Source organism: Lissotriton vulgaris, chromosome 8 (assembly GCF_964263255.1).
Source record: "Lissotriton vulgaris chromosome 8, aLisVul1.2, whole genome shotgun sequence".
NCBI classification, from domain to species: domain Eukaryota; kingdom Metazoa; phylum Chordata; class Amphibia; order Caudata; family Salamandridae; genus Lissotriton; species Lissotriton vulgaris.
In genome coordinates, this window is record NC_141696.1 from 1,524,393,315 (window position 1) to 1,524,415,067 (window position 21,753).

The 21,753-nt window shown below is 41.4% G+C and overlaps 1 protein-coding gene across 2 annotated transcripts in view; it reads left to right on the forward strand.

Moving 5' to 3' along the window:
* Positions 1 to 21,753, forward strand: part of LOC147699082 (immunoglobulin superfamily member 3-like) — a 138,940-nt gene that overhangs the window by 84,280 nt on the left and 32,907 nt on the right. For both annotated transcript variants that reach the window (XR_015299394.1, XM_086935652.1), the window contains exons 7-8: positions 3,534 to 3,944; positions 17,175 to 17,567. Coding sequence is in view for 1 of the 2 variants with exons in the window: in XM_086935652.1 (XP_086791778.1) it covers positions 3,534 to 3,944; positions 17,175 to 17,567 (804 nt within the window). In the remaining variant the exon portion in view is untranslated. The remainder of the gene's footprint in view (positions 1 to 3,533; positions 3,945 to 17,174; positions 17,568 to 21,753) is intronic.

Genomic DNA, 21,753 nt, shown 5'->3' on the forward strand with positions numbered 1-21,753 from the left:
TAATGTTGTGTTTACAGGAGACTGGTAGGCGTCGCTCACTCACACCAGGGTGCACATTAATATCTGGTTCATAGGGGACGGGTGGGCATCTCTCACTCAGATCAGGGTCACACTAATGTAAGGTTTACAAGGGACGGTGAGCATCTCTCACTCAGATCAGGGTGACACTAATGTAAGGTTTACAAGGGAAGGTGAGCATCTCTCACTCAGATCAGGGTGACACTAATGTCTGGTTCACAGGGGACAGGTGGGCGTCGCTCACTCAGACCAGTGTGCACATTAGTGTCTGGTTTACATGGGACAGTGAGCATCTCTCACTCAGCTCAGGGCACACATTAGTGTCTGGTTTACAGGGAACTCGTTGCATCGCCTGCTCAGATCAGGTTGCTTAGTGATGTCTGGTTCATAGAAGACTGACAAGCAGCTCTCACTAAGATTGGGGGTGGGGAGTAATGTCTCTTTCTTGGAGCACTGGTGTTTTACTGTCACCAAAATCAGGAGTTAATAGAGGAATCCATCACTGCTTTCACCAGGAAGCAGGGTGGCGCAGGAATGTCTGTTTCATTAATGGTGTATTTCTCTCACTGAGAATAGGGCGCATAGAAATGTCCAGAGAAGGCTGACGGGCAGCTCTCACTGAGACCAGAGAAGATAGGGATACCTGGTTCGTAGAGGAGACCAGGTGCTGAGTAATGTCTCTTTCAGAGGAACTGGTGGGCATCTTTCACTCAGATCATGGGGCACATTAATGTCTGGTTTACAGGGGACTAGTGGCAATTCCTAACTCAGAAAAGGGTGCCTAGTAATGTCTGATTTACAGGGGACTGGTGGGTGTCTTTCACTCAGATCAGGATGCAATGTAATGTCTGGTTTACATGGGACAGTGAGCATCTCTCACACAGTTCAGGGTGCACATTAGTGTCCAGTTTATAGGGGACCGGTGGGCATCTTTCACTTAGAAGAGGGTCACATGAATGTCAGCTTTACATGGGACCAGGGGCTTCTTTCGCTCAGATCAGGGCGCAAATTAATGTCTGATTCACGGGGGACTAGTGGGCATCTCTCACTAAGATCAGGGCATCTCCTATGCCGGTCAGTGCTAGAGAAAAGCTGTGCTCTTGCCGTCCTCACATAGCCCTTATGCCGGTCAGTGCTAGAAAGCCGCTATGCCGGTCAGTGCTAGAGAAAAGCTGTGCTCTTGCTGTCCTCACACAGTTCCTGTGTCGGTCAGTGCTAGAGAGCCCCTATGCAGGTCAGTGGTAGAGAAAAGCTGTGCCCTTACTGTCCTCACACAGTCCCTATGACTGTCAGTGCTAGAGAAAAGCTGTGCCCTTGCTGTCCTCACTCAGCCCCTATGCCGGTCAGTGCTAGAGAGCCCCTATGCAGGTCAGTGCTAGAGAAAAGCTGTGCCCTTGCTGTCCTCACTCAGCCCCTATGCCGGTCAGTGCTAGAGAGCCCCTATGCAGGTCAGTGCTAGAGAAAAGCGGTGCCCTTGCTGTTCTCACTCAACCCCTATGCCGGTCAGAGATAGAGAAAAGCTGTGTCCTTGCTGTCCTCACTTAGCCCCTATGCTGGTCAGTGCTAGAGAGCCCCTATGCAGGGCAGTGCTAGAGAAAAGCTGTGCCCTTGCTGTCCTCACTCAGCCCCTATGACTGTCAGTGCTAGAGAAAAGCTGTGCCCTTGCTGTCCTCACTCAGCCCCTATGCCGGTCAGTGCTAGAGAGCCCCTATGCAGGGCAGTGCTAGAGAAAAGCTGTGCCCTTGCTGTCCTCACTCAGCCCCTATGCCGATCAGTGCTAGAGAGCCCCTATGCAGGTCAGTGGTAGAGAAAAGCTGTGCCCTTACTGTCCTCACACAGTCCCTATGACTGTCAGTGCTAGAGAAAAGCTGTGCCCTTGCTGTCCTCACTCAGCCCCTATGCCGGTCAGTGCTAGAGAGCCCCTATGCAGGTCAGTGCTAGAGAAAAGCTGTGCCCTTGCTGTCCTAACTCAGCCCCTATGCCGGTCAGTGCTAGAGAGCCCCTATGCAGGTCAGTGCTAGAGAAAAGCGGTGCCCTTGCTGTCCTCACTCAACCCCTATGCCCGTCAGAGATAGAGAAAAGCTGTGTCCTTGCTGTCCTCACTTAGCCCCTATGCTGGTCAGTGCTAGAGAGCCCCTATGCAGGGCAGTGCTAGAGAAAAGCTGTGCCCTTGCTGTCCTCACTCAGCCCCTATGACTGTCAGTGCTAGAGAAAAGCTGTGCCCTTGCTGTCCTCACTCAGCCCCTATGCCGGTCAGTGCTAGAGAGCCCCTATGCAGGGCAGTGCTAGAGAAAAGCTGTGCCCTTGCTGTCCTCACTCAGCCCCTATGCCGATCAGTGCTAGAGAGCCCCTATGCAGGTCAGTGGTGGAGAAAAGCTGTGCCCTTACTGTCCTCACACAGTCCCTATGACTGTCAGTGCTAGAGAAAAGCTGTGCCCTTGCTGTCCTCACTCAGCCCCTATGCCGGTCAGTGCTAGAGAAAAACTGTGCCCTTGCTGTCCTCACTCAGCTCCTTTGCCGGTCAGTGCTAGAGAGCCCCTATACAGGTCAGTGCTAGAGAAAAGTGGTGCCCTTGCTGTCCTCACTCAACCCCTATGCCGGTCAGAGATAGAGAAAAGCTGTGTCCTTGCTGTCCTCACTCAGCCCCTATGCCGGTCAGAGATAGAGAAAAGCTGTGTCCTTGCTGTCCTCACTCAGCCCCTATGCTAATCAGTGCTAGAGAAAAGCTGTGCCCTTGCTGTCCTCACTCAGCCCCTATGCCGGGCAGTGCTAGAGAGCCCCTATGCAGGGCAGTGATATAGAAAAACTGTGCCCTTGCTGTCCTCACTCAGCCCCTATGACTGTCTGTGCTAGAGAAAAGCTGTGCCCTTGCTGTCCTCACTCAGCCCCTATGCCAGTCAGTGCTAGAGAGCCCCTATGCAGGTCAGTGCTAGAGAAAAGCTGTGCCCTTGCTGTCCTCACTCAACCCCTATGCCGGTCAGAGATAGAGAAAAGCTGTGCCCTTGCTGTCCTCACTCAGCCCCTATGCTGGTCAGTGGAGTATGACCAGCGGTGGACCAGAGCTCACTGGACCTGTGGGTTAAATCTGCACCTCACACACGAGGCCCATTTACGTAACAAATCTCTGGAGTTGGATGTTTTCCCAATAGGAGGGCATGCCGGGCAGTCCAGTCCGGCTCACCCCTTTCGAGAAAGACCAGCGATAACTTGTATATCAGTAACGTGTATATATTAGAGCACAAATAAGGTAAAATGATGGAATGGAATGTTACCCAGAGGAATTCCCAGTACCTCATGAATGTTGTCTCAGATACACCCTTCATTTTAATTCTGCTTGCTGTAACGTTGTTATTGTCTGGGTGCATTTGCAAACGTCCAAATTCCACCACAGCACATAGTTATTTCAGTGCATCTCATTGCCACTGTAGGAACCAGTCATTACTGGAGCTCATATAACATTGAATATGTGACCTCTAGCCTAAAGTGACTGTATTTCTCTATTTCTCCACCACCAGAAAGCGCGTTGATGCTCGACTCCAACAACAGGCACATCGAAATAGGTCCCGCCACGGACACATTTCAGGTTGTCTGTCGGCTCACACAACTGCAGGATGGCTCTCGATACAATGTGACGTGGTACCTACTCCCACCATCAGACAACGTGCAGCCCAGCAGACTCCTGGGTACCGACTTGGACGGGGTGGTGCAATACAGCCCGGAGGTTGAGTCACTGGACGTGAAGACGAAATATCACACAGAGCGAGTCTCCAAGACCATGTACAAGCTGCATGTCCTGAGGGTGGACCACAGTGACCAGGGGGCATACTACTGTGCCGTGGAGGAATGGGCGTGGCCTGCCGAGGATGGCTGGATCTTCTTAGGAAGGCGTGAATCAGGGAAAACCACCGTGGAGTTTAAACGCTCAGGTAAAGCCACTGAAATGAGATGGGGTCTCACCCAGCTCTGAAACCTATCAAGCAAAGGTGCTCCCCACATACACAGTCATCTGAAGGGTTAATATTCAGCTGTTGGAATATTCTAGTTGTTAATAGGCATTCTAACCTCTACCAACGTAATCTGCGTGGTTATCAAGCATTCATAAAATATTACAACAATCGGAGGAGCTCATTGGTTATCTGTGACCCTTACTATCCTAATCTGACGCAGTTACAGTTCTCCAACCTCTTATTACAGTAACACAAGAGGTTAACAGGCATCTCCAGCTCTTCAAATGCTAGTCTGGGGGGTGAATGGGAATCCAAGGCCCCTTTTTTTAAAGCTACTTCGAGGATTTATTAGGAATCTATCTATTTTAGCAAACTAGTCTCAGGAGTTATAATAAATATACATCCTATTACTGCACTAATCTGAGAAGGTATTAATAAATATACATCCCTATTATGACATTAATATGGGGCGGTAATAATAAGAATCCATCCCTCTTATCACACTAATCCGATGGGTCATAATAAAAATATGTCCCTCTTAACAAACGAATATGAGGGGGTAATAATAAAAATCCATCCCTCTTATCACACTCCTCTGAGCGGGTAATAATAAGAATCCATCCCGTTTACCACACTAATCCAATGGCTAATAATAAGAACCATCCCTCTTATCACACTAATTCGATGGCTAATAATAAGAATCCATCACTTTTATCATACTAATCTGATGGGTCATAATAAGAATATGTCCCTCTTAACAAACAAATATGAGGGGGTAATAATAAAAATCCATCAATTTTATCACACTCATCTGAGTGGGTAATTATAAGAATGCATCCCTCTTATCACACTAATCTGATGGGTCATAATAAGAATTGTCCCCCTTAACAAACGAATATGAGGGGGTAATAATAAGAATCCATCCCTTTTACCACACTAATCCAATGGGTAATAATAAGAATCCATCCCTCTTATCACACTAATCCGATGGTAATAATAGGAATCCATCCCTCTTATCACACTAATCCGATGGTAATAATAGGAATCCATCCCTCTTATCACACTAATTTGATGGCTAATAATGAGAATCCATCACTTTTATCACACTAATCCAATGGGTAATAATAAGAATCCATCCCTCTTATCACACTAATTCGATGACTAATAATAAGAATCCATCCATCTTATCACACTAATTCAATGACTAATAATAAGAATCCATCCCTCTTCTCACACTAATCTGATGGGTCATGATAATAATCCATCCCTATTACCACACTAATCCAATGGGTAATAATAAGAATCCATCCCTCTTATCACACTAATCCGAAGGGTAATAATAAGAATCGATCACTCTTATCACACTAATCCGATGGTAATAATAGGAATCCATCCCTCTTATCACACTAATTTGATGGCTAATAATGAGAATCCATCACTTTTATCACACTAATCCAATGGGTAATAATAAGAATCCATCCCTCTTATCACACTAATTCGATGACTAATAATAAGAATCCATCCATCTTATCACACTAATTCGATGACTAATAATAAGAATCCATCCCTCTTCTCACATTAATCTGATGGGTCATAATAATAATCCATCCCTATTACCACACTAATCCAATGGGTAATAATAAGAATCCATCCCTCTTATCACACTAATTCGATGACTTATAATAAGAATCCATCCATTTTATCACACTAATTCGATGACTAATAATAAGAATCCATCCCTCTTCTCTTACTAATCTGATGGGTCATAATAATAATCCATCCCTATTACCACACTAATCCAATGGGTAATAATAAGAATCCATCCCTCTTATCACACTAATCCGATGGGTAATAATAAGAATCCATCCCTCTTATCACACTAATCTGATGGGTATTAATACGAATCAATCCTTCTTATCACACTAATTCAATGGCTAATAATGAGAATCCATAACTTTTATCACACTAATCCAATGGCTAATAATAAGAATCCATCACTTTTACCACACTAACCCGATGGGTCATAATAAGAACCCATCACTCTTATCATACTAATCTGATGGGTATTAATAAGAATCCATCCTTCTTATCACACTATTTCAATGGCTAATAATGAGAATCCATAACTTTTATCACACTAATCCAATGGCTAATAATAAGAATCCATCACTTTTACCACACTAATCCGATGGGTCATAATAAGAACCCATCACTCTTATCACACTAATCTGATGGGCCATAATAAGAATATGTCCCTCTCATCAAACTAATATGAGGCGGTAATAATAAGAATCCATCCCTCTTATCACACTCATCTGAGTGGGTAATAATAGGAATCCATCCCTCTTACCAGAATAATCTGATGTGTCAAAATAAGAATATGTTCCTCTTAACAAACAAATATGAGGGAGTAATAATAAGAACCCATCCCTTTTACCACACTAATCCGATGGGTAATAATGAGAATCCATCCCTCTTATCACACTAATCTGATGGGTCATAATAAGAATCCATCCCTCTTATCACACTAATCTGATGGGTCATAATAAGAATCCATCCCTTTTACCACATTAATCCAATGGGTAATAATAAGAATCCATCCCTTTTATCACACTAATCCGATGGGTAATAATAAGAAGCCATCCCTCTTCTCACACTAATCCGATGGGTAAAAATAAGAATACATCCCTTTTATCACACTAATCTGAAGGGTCATAATAAGAATTGTCCCCCTTAACAAACGAATATGAGGGGGTAATAATAAGAATCCATCCCTTTTACCACACTAATCCAATGGGTAATAATAAGAATCCATCCCTCTTATCACACTAATCCGATGGGTAAAAATAAGAATACATCCCTTTTATCACACTAATCTGAAGGGTCATAATAAGAATCCATCCCTCTTATCACTCTAATCCGATGGGTAATAATAAGAATCCATCCCTCTTCTCACACTAATCTGATGGGTCATAATATTAATCCATCCCTTTTACCACACTAATCCAATGGGTAATAATAAGAATCCATCCCTCTTCTCACACTAATTCAATGGCTAATAATGAGAATCCATCACTTTTATCACACTAATCCAATGGCTAATAATAAGAATCCATCACTTTTACCACACTCATCTGATGGGTCATAATAAGAATATGTCCCTCTTAACAAACGAACATGAGGGGGTAATATTACAAATCCATCCCTCTTATCACACTCATCTGAGCGGGTAATAATAAGAATCCATCACTCTTATCACACTAATCCAATGGGTCATAACAAGAATATGTCCCTCTTATCAAACTAATATGAGGGGGTAATAATAAGAATCCATTCCTTTCATCACACTCATCTGAGTGGGTAATAATGAGAATCCATCCATTTTAACACACTAATCCGATGGGCCATAATAAGAACCCATCCCTCTTACCATACTAATCTGATAGGTCATAATAAGAATATGTCCCTCTTAACAAACACATTTGAGGGGGTAATAATAAGAATCCATCCCTTTCACCACACTAATCCAATGGGTAATAATAGGAATCCATCCATTTTATCACACTAATCCGATGGGTAATAATAAAAATCCATCCCTCTTATCACACTAATCCGATGGGTAATAATAAGAATCCATCCCTCTTATCACACTAATTCGATGACTAATATTAAGAATCCATCACTCTTATCACACTAATTCGATGACTAATAATAAGAATCCATCCCTCTTCTCACACTAATCTGATGGGTCATAATAATAATCCATCCCTATTACCACACTAATTCAATGGGTAATAATAAGAATCCATCCCTCTTATCACATTAATCCAATGGGCAATAATAAGAATCCATCCCTCTTATCACACTAATTTGATGACTAATAATAAGAATCCATCCCTCTTATCACACTAATTCGATGACTAATAATAAGAATCCATCCCTCTTCTCACACTAATCTGATGGGTCATAATAATAATCCATCCCTATTACCACACTAATCTGATGGGAATTATTAAGAATCCATCCCTATTACCACACTAATCCAATGGCTAATAATAAGAATCCATCACTTTTACCACACTAATCTGATGGGTCATAATAAGAACCCATCACTCTTATCCCACTAATCTGATGGGCCATAATAAGAGTTGCCTTTTTTGGCTAAAGTGATTGAGCAGCATGTGTTAGCTCTACTCTCGGGCCATCTAGAGAGTAACAACCTGTTGGAGACCAATCAGGCAGGGTTCCGTGCCAATCATAGCACGGAACTAGTCATGTTATCCATTCTAGATGAGCTAAGAACTCGGGCTGATGTAAAAACACCGAGCGCCCTGATACTACTGGATCTCTCCGCGGCGTTTGATACCGTGTGTCACAAACAGCTTCTGTCGCGGTTGAGATCCTTTGGCGTCAGGGGTACAGCACATGCATGGCTTACATCATTCTTGCAGGGTAGGACACAACGAGTACAGCTGGGCGATCTACTTTCCACCTCCGCTCCGATCACCTGCGGGGTCCCACAGGGCTCTGCTTTGTCACCCCTACTTTTCAATATCTACCTGCAGCCACTAATTGCTCTCCTGAATAGGATGGACTGCCTAGTGTACAACTATGCCGATGACACCCAGATAATCATCCGGCTGGATGATGGCCCGGGAGCATCCACTAGGCTACAGGACATACTGAAAACCACAGTTAACTGGATGTCCGAGAACTCTTTGAAAGTCAATCCGGATAAGACGGAAGTGTTGCCCATCTCCATCTCGGGCAACCCTTGGAGTGAGAAATTTTGGCCTAGGGAGCTGGGTACACCACCGAAACCGGCAGCCGCAGTCAAAAGCTTAGGCCTATATGTGGACAATAAATTATCCATGGAAAAACAAGTTACCACTGTAGTGGGTACTTGCATAGGCCTCCTAAGACAACTAAGGAAGATCTCTGCCTTACTTTCATTCCCTACTTTGAGACACGTGGTCTCAGCCACAATTGTGGCCAGGCTGGACTACGGGAACTCCCTATATATAGGTTTGCCCCAGCGGTTGCTGGACAAACTACAGGGAGTTATGAATGATGCAGCGAGGCTGATATTTAAAAAACCCAGGACTGCTCATGCCTCTCCCCTGAAGCAGGAGCTGCACTGGCTCCCAATTCGTCAGAGAATTGTCTTTAAAGGACTGTGTATCGCTCACAAGGCTCTGTATGGCAAAGCACCAAAATATCTGAAATCCCGACTATCCCCCTACACACCGGGTAGGACCTTGCGTTCGTCGGACGCCACTCTTTTGTCCCAATCCCGCTTCAAATTGACCACGGTGGGGGGCCGTGCGTTTTCCAACACGCTCCCAGCTTTATGGCACAAACTGGATCCAGAGCTCAGGAAGGAAAGCAACTTACTTTTCTTCAGAAAAAAACTAAAAACTGTATTGTTTAAACAAGCATGGAGCAGATCTTAGGTGCACAGTTGGTTTCAAGTGAATGTAATATCTCATCACGTAAATCTGGACAGACAGCGCTTAGAGACCCCTGTGGTTATAACGCGCCATATAAATTAAATAAATAAATAAAAATAAATGTCCCTCTCTTCAAACTAATATGAGGCGGTAATAATAAGAATCCATCCCTCTTATCACACTCATCTGAGTGGGTAATAATAAGAATCCATCCCTCTTACCAGAATAATCTGATGTGTCAAAATAAGAATATGTTCCTCTTAACAAACGAATATGAGGGGGTAATAATAAGAATCCATCCCTTTTACCACACTAATCCGATAGGTAATAATAAGAATCCATCCCTCTTATCACACTAATCCGACGGTAATAATTGGAATCCATCCCTTTTACCACATTAATCCAATGGGTAATAATAAGAATCCATCCCTCTTATCACACTAATCCGATAGGTAATAATAGGAATCCATCCCTCTTATCACACTAATCCGATGGTAATAATAGGAATCCATCCCTTTTACCACATTAATCCAATGGGTAATAATAAGAATCCATCCCTCTTATCACACTAATCCGATGGGTAATAATAGGAATCCATCCCTCTTCTCTCACTAATCTGATGGGTCATAATAAGAATTGTCCCCCTTAACAAACGAATATGAGGGGGTAATAATAAGAATCCATCCCTTTTACCACACTAATCCAATGGGTAATAATAAGAATCCATCCCTTTTATCACACTAATCCGATGGGTAAAAATAAGAATCCATCCCTCTTATCACACTAATCTGATGGGTCACAATAAGAATCCATCCCTCTTATCACACTAATCCGATGGGTAATAATAAGAATCCATCCCTCTTCTCACACTAATCTGATGGGTCATAATCTTAATCCATCCCTTTTACCACACTAATCCAATGGGTAATAATAAGAATCCATCCCTCTTATCACACTAATCCGATGGGTAATAATAAGAATCCATCCCTCTTCTCACACTAATCTGATGGGTCATAAGAAGAATCCATCCCTCTTATCACACTAATCTGATGGGTATTAGTAAGAATCCATCCCTCTTATCACACTAATTCAATGGCTAATAATGAGTATCCATCACTTTTATCACACTAATCCAATGGCTAATAATAAGAATCCATCACTTTTACCACACTAATCTGATGGGTCATAGTAAGAATATGTCCCGCTTAACAAACGAACATGAGGGGGTAAAATTACAAATCCATCCCTCTTATCACACTCATCTGAGCGGGTAATAATAAGAATCCATCACTCTTATCACACTAATCCGATGGGTCATAACAAGAATATGTCCCTCTTATCAAACTAATATGAGGGGGTAATAATAAGAATCTATTCCTCTTATCACACTCATCTGAGTGGGTAATAATGAGAATCCATCCATTTTAACACACTAATCCGATGGGTCATAATAAGAACCCATCCCTCTTACCACACTAATCTGATAGGTCATAATAAGAATATGTCCCTCTTAAAAAACACATTTGAGGGGATAATAATAAGAATCCATCCCTTTCACCACACTAATCCAATGGGTAATAATAAGAATCCATCCCTCTTATCACACTAATCAGATGGGTAAAAATAAGAATACATCCCTCTTATCACACTAATCTGATGGGTCATAATAAGAATCCATCCCTCTTATCACACTAATCCAATGGGTAATATTAAGAATCCATCCCTCTTCTCACACTAATCTGATGGGTCATAATATTAATCCATCCCTTTTACCACACTAATCCAATGGGTAATAATAAGAATCCATCCCTCTTCTCACACTAATTCAATGGCTAATAATGAGAATCCATCACTTTTATCACACTAATCCAATGGCTAATAATAAGAATCCATCACTTTTACCACACTCATCTGATGGGTCATAATAAGAATATGTCCCTCTTAACAAACGAACATGAGGGGGTAATATTACAAATCCATCCCTCTTATCACACTCATCTGAGCGGGTAATAATAAGATTCCATCACTCTTATCACACCAATCCAATGGGTCATAAGAAGAATATGTCCAATCTTATCAGAATAATATGAGGGTGTAATAATAAGAATCCATTCCTCTTATCACACTCATCTGAGTGGGTAATAATGAGAATCCATCCATTTTAACACACTAATCCGATGGGTCATAATAAGAACCCATCCCTCTTACCACACTAATCTGATAGGTCATAATAAGAATATGTCCCTCTTAACAAACACATTTGAGGGGGTAATAATAAGAATCCATCCCTTTCACCACACTAATCCAATGGGTAATAATAGGAATCCATCCATTTTATCACACTAATCCGATGGGTAATAATAAAAATCCATCCCTCTTATCACACTAATCCGATGGGTAATAATAAGAATCCATCCCTCTTAGCACACTAATTCGATGACTAATATTAAGAATCCATCACTCTTATCACACTAATTCGATGACTGATAATAAGAATCCATCCCTCTTCTCACACTAATCTGATGGGTCATAATAATAATCCATCCCTATTACCACACTAATGCAATGGGTAATAATAAGAATCCATCCCTCTTATCACACTAATCCGATGGTAATATTAGGAATCCATCCCTCTTATCACACTAATTTGATGGCTAATAATTAGAATCCATCACTTTTATCACATTAATCCAATGGGTAATAATAAGAATCCATCCCTCTTATCACACTAATTCGATGACTAATAATAAGAATCCATCCCTCTTATCACACTAATTCGATGACTAATAATAAGAATCCATCCCTCTTCTCACACTAATCTGATGGGTCATAATAATAATCCATCCCTATTACCACACTAATCCAATGGGTAATAATAAGAATCCATCCCTCTTATCACACTAATCCGATGGTTAATAATAAGAATCCATCCCTCTTATCACACTAATCTGATGGGAATTATTAAGGATCCATCCTTCTTATCACACTAATTCAATGGCTAATAATGAGAATCCATAACTTTTATCACACTAATCCAATGGCTAATAATAAGAATCCATCACTTTTACCACACTAATCTGATGGGTCATAATAAGAACCCATCACTCTTATCACACTAATCTGATGGGCCATAATAAGAATATGTCCCTCTCATCAAACTAATATGAGGTGGTAATAATAAGAATCCATCCCTCTTATCACACTCATCTGAGTGGGTAATAATAAGAATCCATCCCTCTTACCAGAATAATCTGATGTGTCAAAATAAGAATATGTTCCTCTTAACAAACGAATATGAGGGGGTAATAATAAGAATCCATCCCTTTTACCACACTAATCCAATGGGTAATAATAAGAATCCATCCCTCTTATCACACTAATCCGATAGGTAATGATAGGAATCCATCCCTCTTATCACACTAATCCGATGGTAATATTAGGAATCCATCCCTTTTACCACATTAATCCAATGGGTAATAATAAGAATCCATCCCTCTTATCACACTAATCCGATGGGTAATAATAGGAATCCATCCCTCTTCTCACACTAATCTGATGGGTCATAATAAGAATTGTCCCCCTTAACAAACGAATATGAGGGGGTAATAATAAGAATCCATCCCTTTTACCACACTAATCCAATGGGTAATAATAAGAATCCATCCCTCTTATCACACTAATCCGATGGGTAAAAATAAGAATCCATCCCTCTTATCACACTAATCTGATGGGTCATAATAAGAATCCATCCCTCTTATCACACTAATCCGATGGGTAATAATAAGAATCCATCCCTCTTCTCACACTAATCTGATGGGTCATAATATTAATCCATCCCTTTTACCACACTAATCCAATGGGTAATAATAAGAATCCATCGCTCTTATCACACTAATCCGATGGGTAATAATAAGAATCCATCCCTCTTCTCACACTAATCTGATGGGTCATAATAAGAATCCATCCCTCTTATCACACTAATCTGATGGGTATTAATAAGAATTCATCCCTCTTATCACACTAATTCAATGGCTAATAATGAGTATCCATCACTTTTATCACACTAATCCAATGGCTAATAATAAGAATCCATCACTTTTACCACACTAATCTGATGGGTCATAATAAGAATATGTCGCGCTTAACAAACGAACATGAGGGGGTAATATTACAAATCCATCCCTCTTATCACACTCATCTGAGCGGGTAATAATAAGAATCCATCACTCTTATCACACTAATCCGATGGGTCATAACAAGAATATGTCCCTCTTATCAAACTAATATGAGCGGGTAATAATAAGAATCTATTCCTCTTATCACACTCATCTGAGTGGGTAATAATGAGAATCCATCCATTTTAACACACTAATCCGATGGGTCATAATAAGAACCCATCCCTCTTACCACACTAATCTGATAGGTCATAATAAAAATATGTCCCTCTTAACAAACACATTTGAGGGTGTAATAATAACAATCCATCCCTTTCACCACACTAATCCAATGGGTAATAATAAGAATCCATCCATTTTATCACACTAATCCGATGGGTAATAATAAAAATCCATCCCTCTTATCACACTAATCCGATGGGTATAATAAGAATCCATCCCTCTTATCACACTAATCCAATGGGTCATAATAAGAATATGTTCCTCTTAACAAACGAATATGAGGGGGGCATAATACAAATTCATCCCTCTTATCACACTCACCTGAGCGGGTAATAATAAGAATCCATCCCTTTTACCAGACTAATCCAATGGATAATAATAAGAATCCATCCCTTTATCACACTAATCTGCTGGGTCATAATAAGAACCCATCACTCTTATCACACTAATATGATGGGCCATAATAAGAATATGTCCCTCTTATCAAACTAATATGATGGGGTAATAATAAGAATCCATCCCTCTTATCACACTCATCTGAGTGGGTAATAATAAGAATAGATCCCTCTTATCACACTAATCCGATGGGTAATAATAAGAATCCATCTCTCTTATCACACTAATCAGATGGGTCATAATAAGAATATGTCCCTCTTAACAAACGAATATGAGGGGGTAATATTAAGAATCCATTCCTTTTACCACACTACTCCAATGGGTAATAATAAGAATCCATCCCTTTATCACACTAATCTGCTGGGTCATAATAAGAACCCATCACTCTTATCACACTACTCTGATGGGCCATAATAAGAATATGTCCCTCTTATCAAACTAATATGAGGGGGTAATAATAAGAATCCATCCCTCTTATCACACTCATCTGAGTGGGTAATAATAAGAATAGATCCCTCTTATCACACTAATCCGATGGGTAATAATAAGAATCTATCTCTCTTATCACACTAATCAGATGGGTCATAATACGAATATGTCCCTCTTAACAAACGAATATGAGGGGGTAATTATAAAAATCCATCCCTCTTATCACACTCATCTGAGCGGGTAATAATAAGAATCCATCCCTTTTACCGCACTAATCCAATGGGTAATAATAAGAATCCATCACTTTTACCACACTAATCTGATGGGTCATAATAAGAATATGTCCCTCTTAACAAACTAATAGGATGGGGTGATAATTATAATGCATCCCTCGCGTTACACTAAGGCCGAATTGTAGTAATAAGAATCCATTCCTCTTATCACACTCATTTTAGTGGGTAAGAATAAGAATCCATCCCTCTTAACACACTAATCTGATGGGCCATAATAAGAATATGTCCCTCTTATCAAACTAATAGGATGGGGTGATAATGATAATGCATCCCTCGCGTTACACTAAGGCCGAATTGTAATAATAAGAATCCATTCCTCTTATCACTAAACTGATGAGTCACAATAATAATCCATCCCTTGGATTACACTAAACTAAAGGGGTAATAATAAGAATCCATCCCTCTTATCACACTAATCCGATGGGTAGTATAAAGAATCCATCCCTTTTACCAGACTAATAAAATCGGGTGATAATAATAGTCCATCTGTTGTATTACAGTAATCTATATTCCTATTAGCCACTAAGTGAGTGGGTAATAATAAGAATGAATTTCTCTTAAAACTCTAAAACAGTGTGGCAATGGGCATCTTTTCCCCTCTTTACTTATATCTGAGGACTTAATAATAAGCACCTATTCTTCTTACTATTCTAATCTAAGGGGATAATAGTCGACACCCACATCTCACTAAACCTAGGGACAATAACCCTTGTATTACACTTATATAATGGGGACATAATAAGCTTCAATCCCTCTGAGGGGTTACCAGTTAACATCCAACCCTCCTATTACTCTCATCCAAGTAGTTAATAGGCCCTCACAGCCCCTACTGCTGTAATTTTAGAAAGTAAAATAAAACACCCGTCCATCTCATTACACTACTCTAAGACGGTATTAATAAGCATCCATCATTTTTATACACTTACCAGAGACAGTTATATTAATCGTCAATCTCTCTTATTGTACTAATCTAAAGGAGGGATAGCACGCATCCATTACTCAGATTGGAGGGAATAATACTAAGCAACCATCTTTCTTACTACACTCTATGGTGTCTCGGTGCAAAGAAGATCATAGCCGCAGAGCTGGTGGTGGTGTTTTACAGACGGTGGTGTTTTACAGGGTGCGGTGACATATCTAATGTAGCACACTGAAGGCAGTCACAGTCACACATTTACAATAAACAGAACACAACATAAGACACACGCAGAATAAAGTACGATGCAAAATAAAATACAACACAAAATGCAACAGCACGCGAATTACAACACAAGACAAAACACAACCAAACATAAAATATCTCACTTTAAGATAAAATACAGCACAAAATAAAACAACACAGCGTAGAACATTAACTCCAAAATACATCATAAAACACAACAGAATTCGTGGCAGTGCTCAGTCCATCATCTTGTTTTGTTTGCTATGTTCGCCCTAAGTTGGCTAAGGGTATGCCTAGGTGTGGGTCCCTTGCTCGCTGTGCCTCTGGATTCAAGCTAGCCTGGATGACGAAGGGTGTTACCCAGAAACCGGTCCCAGGATATCAAGGGAGGACCTGGCTTGGTAGTTCGGGCTGGACTGCTCCCATGAGGCACAGGGTGAAGACTGATTTGCATACGGCTGGGTCTAAGCTGGGGTGGCGGAGTGAGCTAAAGAATGATGGATTAAACATTGATCTCTTGACTGGGGGTGAGTGGTTGAAAAGTTTCAGCACTCGGGCCTTCATCTTGTTGTGTTTGCAACAATCTAGACAACCACACATTTATGTAAAAACAAAATTAGAATTCTTGTCAAAGGGAAGACTTCATGGGACATACTCAAAATGCATTTTAGTTTAGTATTTTAATGTTACCGATTGGGAGAGGATGCAGCCTTACTGCTAGAGCGGTCGACCTAGAAGTTGGGGAGCTGGGTTCAAATATCGGCAACAACGCTCAACATCCTGTGATTCTGGGCAAATCCCTTAATCTCCCCGTGCCTAACAAAAATGAATGTGTCCTTGTGTAACAAAACTGGTGCTCATGTAAAGCGCTTTGATACCCGATATCTTCGGGTCTAGTTCACGCTATATAAAACTCTACAAAAAAAAAATCTCAGTTTTGCTCCTTTTCGAGAGGTCTGCACAAGATATATATTTTTAATAATGTTGCTTTTGAAATTATGGAAGATTTCCTATGAACTCAGTGGAAAGAGATGTGAATTTGTCACCTAATGTTATCTTTGCCTTCTTCAACTCCTAAACAGATAGTAACCTGCAGCTCGTGAAATCTAACAGCACTATCGTGGTGACTGAAAGTGAGGAGGTGACTATGAACTGTGGCTTGGCGAGTTCCGCAAGGCCCGACTCTCTCTTCTCCGTCACCTGGTTCTACAAGCCAGACCCCGGCCGATCAAGGACCCTGCTTAAAATGGGCCACCATATACTGGTGGAATATCCCGATAAGGAGAAGGGACAGAGGATACGGTTCGAAACGCCCTCCCGGGGGAACTATAGCCTGACTCTGCAGGCATTGGAGGAGAAAGATGGAGGCCTGTACTACTGCCAGGTGGAGGAGTGGCTACTGGACCCCACGGGCTCATGGGTAAAGGAAGGCGCAGATCTTTCAGGATTCACACATCTCACCGTGCATCGACCAGGTAATGCTTCAGGCCTGTCTTTTGTGTGCACCTTCTGTGCTTTGAGATCTCACACCTAGGACTTAGTCAGGTGGTGTGGTCCACTACTCTGTAAATTATGCTCACTGCCATTGTCCTAGCCAATCAGCTGCAAATAGGATGGGCCTAGATGACTACCCTGTGAAGTCATCGATGGGCAAAAGGGGCACGATACCACTACTTCTACCCAAGACGTTTTGATGCCTCAATCTCCACATGAAACCCCACACGTGGACTACTCCGAAGTGCATGGCAGAGAGACATAAAAGACGAAAAGTGTTGGTTAAAGTGCCCATGTTTGTGGAAGGCTTTTACAATGCATTCTCTTACACTGGATGGGGTCTCATAGTTCTTTTGAGGTGACATAATTTATTTGACCTGTAACCTGTACCTCATTCATCAAAGAGTGAGGACTTTTGACTGTAGCATACCTTTCAGCTTATAAGAGGAGGGTACTAGTGATAGAGTTTCAAAGTAAGGTAGCCTGTGTCACAAACATGGCTCCCTCTAATGATCACACCTAACTAGTACTAATATAATAGTTCACAAAGTAATTGGAGTAAATGCATGCAATGTTGTTTCTTGAAACAACACGATTTATCACAATAACTAACATTTAACCACTGTATTGACCACTATTCTTGGGTCCTGGAGTAACGTGCTACTTGCCACAAAGTGCTCCAATGCATCGTCAAGAGTAGTAATCACTATATAAGTTTAATCAGAATTCCAATTATAAACCTACTCATGACAGAACGTGGGAACCGTAACCTGTCTGAAGGCTTCTGCCCAAGCATGCGATAAGGGGTGTATCTAATGAACGTCCGTCAGATAAAGACAGAATCTGCATTACAGAAGGCTCTATTAACTATACAATGGGCCTCAAAGCAAATGTCTTTTTGACACCATCACTGGGAGATCCTGATCTAATATCTGGAGGTCTCTGGCCTTATTAGACCCTGCAGTGAATCAGATCTTACCTGTTTTGCATCGTGCAGATAATGGCTAGTCCTCCGTTTTCACCTAAGCCAGCAGGGATCACCCGTGAGGAACCTCAAGGTTCCTCTCTTTCACCCATCTCTTCAGGGCCTGATTCACAGAATGAACTTAAGACTCAATCCTAAACTTACTACTATTTTGGCATTCACAGAATGCCCTTACTACTAATTTGGTAATGTGAATACCAAAAGTAGTAAGTTCATTCTGTGAATACCAAAAGTAGTAAATTCATTCTGTGAATGCCAAAAGTAGTAAGTGCATTCTGTGAATACCAAATTAGTAGTAAGTTTAGGATTGAGTCTTAAGTTCATTCTGTGAATCAGGCCCTCAGTGTCTTCATCCACCCTCTCGTTACACATAGCCATGCCAGCAACTTTGCGTTCTATTCAAGCTGTCGAAAGGAAACCCAGGTCATCCCAAAACTACAGAGCGATATATTGGCTTGAAAGTCATCAATAGGCGAGTTGACGTTGGCTAAAAATTAAACCGGCAGGAAACAGATTTTTCTGCTTAGACGTGAAAGACATCTTAGGTCCTCTGCAATATTGTCAGAGAGGATGGCAACATCCTGGGTTTCTTTTTTGACTCAACTCTTCCACTTCTGCCTCAAGCAGATGCTGTTAAATAATCTTGCTTTTGTCACCTTTGGGTGTCACATAATCTTCTTTCAGCGTTGGCACGGGAGGGTTGCGCTAAATGTTATGTTATGTTATTTGCTTTTATAACGAGAACAGCTACTCCAAAAAGTGTCCCGGCGCGATCAGGAAAGAGTCGTAAATGTTTAAAAAACTGACACTAGAAGAGAAAGGTTTTCAGTTTTCTTTTAAAGTCCACAGAATCGTGGATTCTGCGTAAAGCTAGAGCCAGGGCTTTCCAAGCCTATGCAGCCTTCAAGCCCAGGGAACACCCTCCCAGCCTCTGGCGAGTGAACCGAGGGATCCGGGCAAGAAGTTGTGAGGAAGGAAAATCTCTTCTGTAGATAAATGGGCACGTGGCCATAGAGGTCACTGTGAGCAATGGTAAGAATTTTAAATTTGATCCGCGCCTTCATTTATAGCCTCTCATAAAGAAATTAAAGAAGATCCTACCATAGATCCCTACAGACTCTAAAAAGACAGTGGGAACCACACTAATCCAGTCAAAACTGGATTATTGCAATGGGCTCTACCTGAGCATGCAGAAGCAATTTCTAAAAAAGCTTCAGACAGTTCAAAACACAGTTGCTCGACTGTTGGCAAACATCCCTAATTTTGAATCAGTAACCAAGGAGATCCGTAGACTCCGGTGGCACAACAAATTAAATTCAAGTCTCTATGTGTAGCATATAAGGCACTGAGCAACACAACACCTTCTTTTCTCAGAAATATCTTTGCTTGGTATGAACTGTCCAGACATTTATGCTCTACAGGGACTGGACTCATGAAAGTGCCGAGAATATGGTCCGCAGGTTCGGGAGGCCGAAGTTTCTCCTATGGCACCGCGAAACCCTGGAATATGCTGCCAATAAAGCTCAGAAGTGCAAGCTCCCAGACCATCTTCAGGAACGGGCTAAAAACCTGGCTATTCCAGAACTAGATGCCTGGCTGGGCTTACTGCGTCCATGGTGCCAAGACACCTCCGGGTATTCTCGCGCTCAATAAATCTCATTAACATAAGATCTAATATGTGTTTAATGAAAAATAGCCGCTATGCAAGCAAAATAATGCATGACAATTGTCGTTTCAATGGACCAGACCTTCTGCAGAAACTCAGCTGGGTCATATAATGCTAAAACCCATACATTTCCTGATCATTTTCCAACTGTTTCATCTCAATACAATTGAATGGAAGTGAGAACACGCGATCATGACTGCAACCTGCCAACACTGTCTAAGGACGGGGTGCCAGGACCTCCTCACGGTGAAGATTGCAAACAGATCTTGAAGAGCTGATTCTGGAGGCACAGGTGGGAGCTAACTCCAAAGATTTCTAAAATTCTCACTTAATTGTGCCAATCCTGAGAACACGGCTACGCTTGCTATAAGGGTGCAGAAAATGTGCAATTGTTCAACACAAATAAAATGACTGAGGTGCAGCTGGGGGTAACTTACTAGGTGTAATAGGATTTTAGTGGTCTGTAGGCTGGTATAAAAATTACATAGCAATGCAGTAATAAACATAACAGAATATATTACGGCATACATGAGCGTTAGCAAGTTTGCGATACATGGAATGGTATCACGGCACAGGTCCAAGTAAATCTAATTTCTTACATTGGATGGTGTGTAGAGTAGGCTCACACTTTGTATCAGGGTGCTCACAAATAAAGTCATCAATAACCTCCATTTCACCAAGAAAGATGCTTCTAGAACCATCCTTAACATTGAGACATATGACTTTCTCGATCTGCCTCTCACAAGCCTTGACCGGCTCTCTGTTCATCAACATATCATGTGTAGAGTTCTATGCATTATCCGTCATGACATTACCAATGTTTAATCAAAATAAGTTTGAGTGATACTCCCTAGTGCACTCTTTGCATTCTTCAAATGTTTCACTGCAAAACTTTCCTGTCTAGGCATGTCTGAACCATACCCTATCTCATGGCCTGACACCTGTGACATGCCATAGTTGTCCTTGTGCTCTCTGCATGGATCGCTCTTACCACCAATGTAGAAAGGAACTGAAAACTCCTCCTTCACTTTCATGTTTACCTATATTTAGCATAACTATCCAGTGTCAGCAAAGAATAGGGTGCTTATGCTTATGTGCAGTGCAACAATAATACAATGATGATTGAGTAGTTCAATACACAAAAACATACGTGGGCACACACACAAAACTAAAATGTGAGACTGGAGCAAATGTCTGCCCCCCTACACGTGTTATGTCTGACACCTTCAGCTAGGGCATTTTGAGGAAAGTTAGGGTCTTTTTGCTAAGCTGAGACAAGTGGCAACCCCAAGAAAAATCCAGACTCTAATGGCCTACATGAAGAACGTATGAAAACAAAACAACTGCCAGTACTGCTCGTGTTATTTTATCGAAGACACAAGGAGCTGAGTGTACTTTTCACAACTCCGTGGACCAAACATTCAGTCTACACCTAATGTTTGTATAAAGAAATTTATTATCTACTTCCAAAATTATCAATTTCAAAAGGCTTTTTTTAAAAATTTTGTATATATCA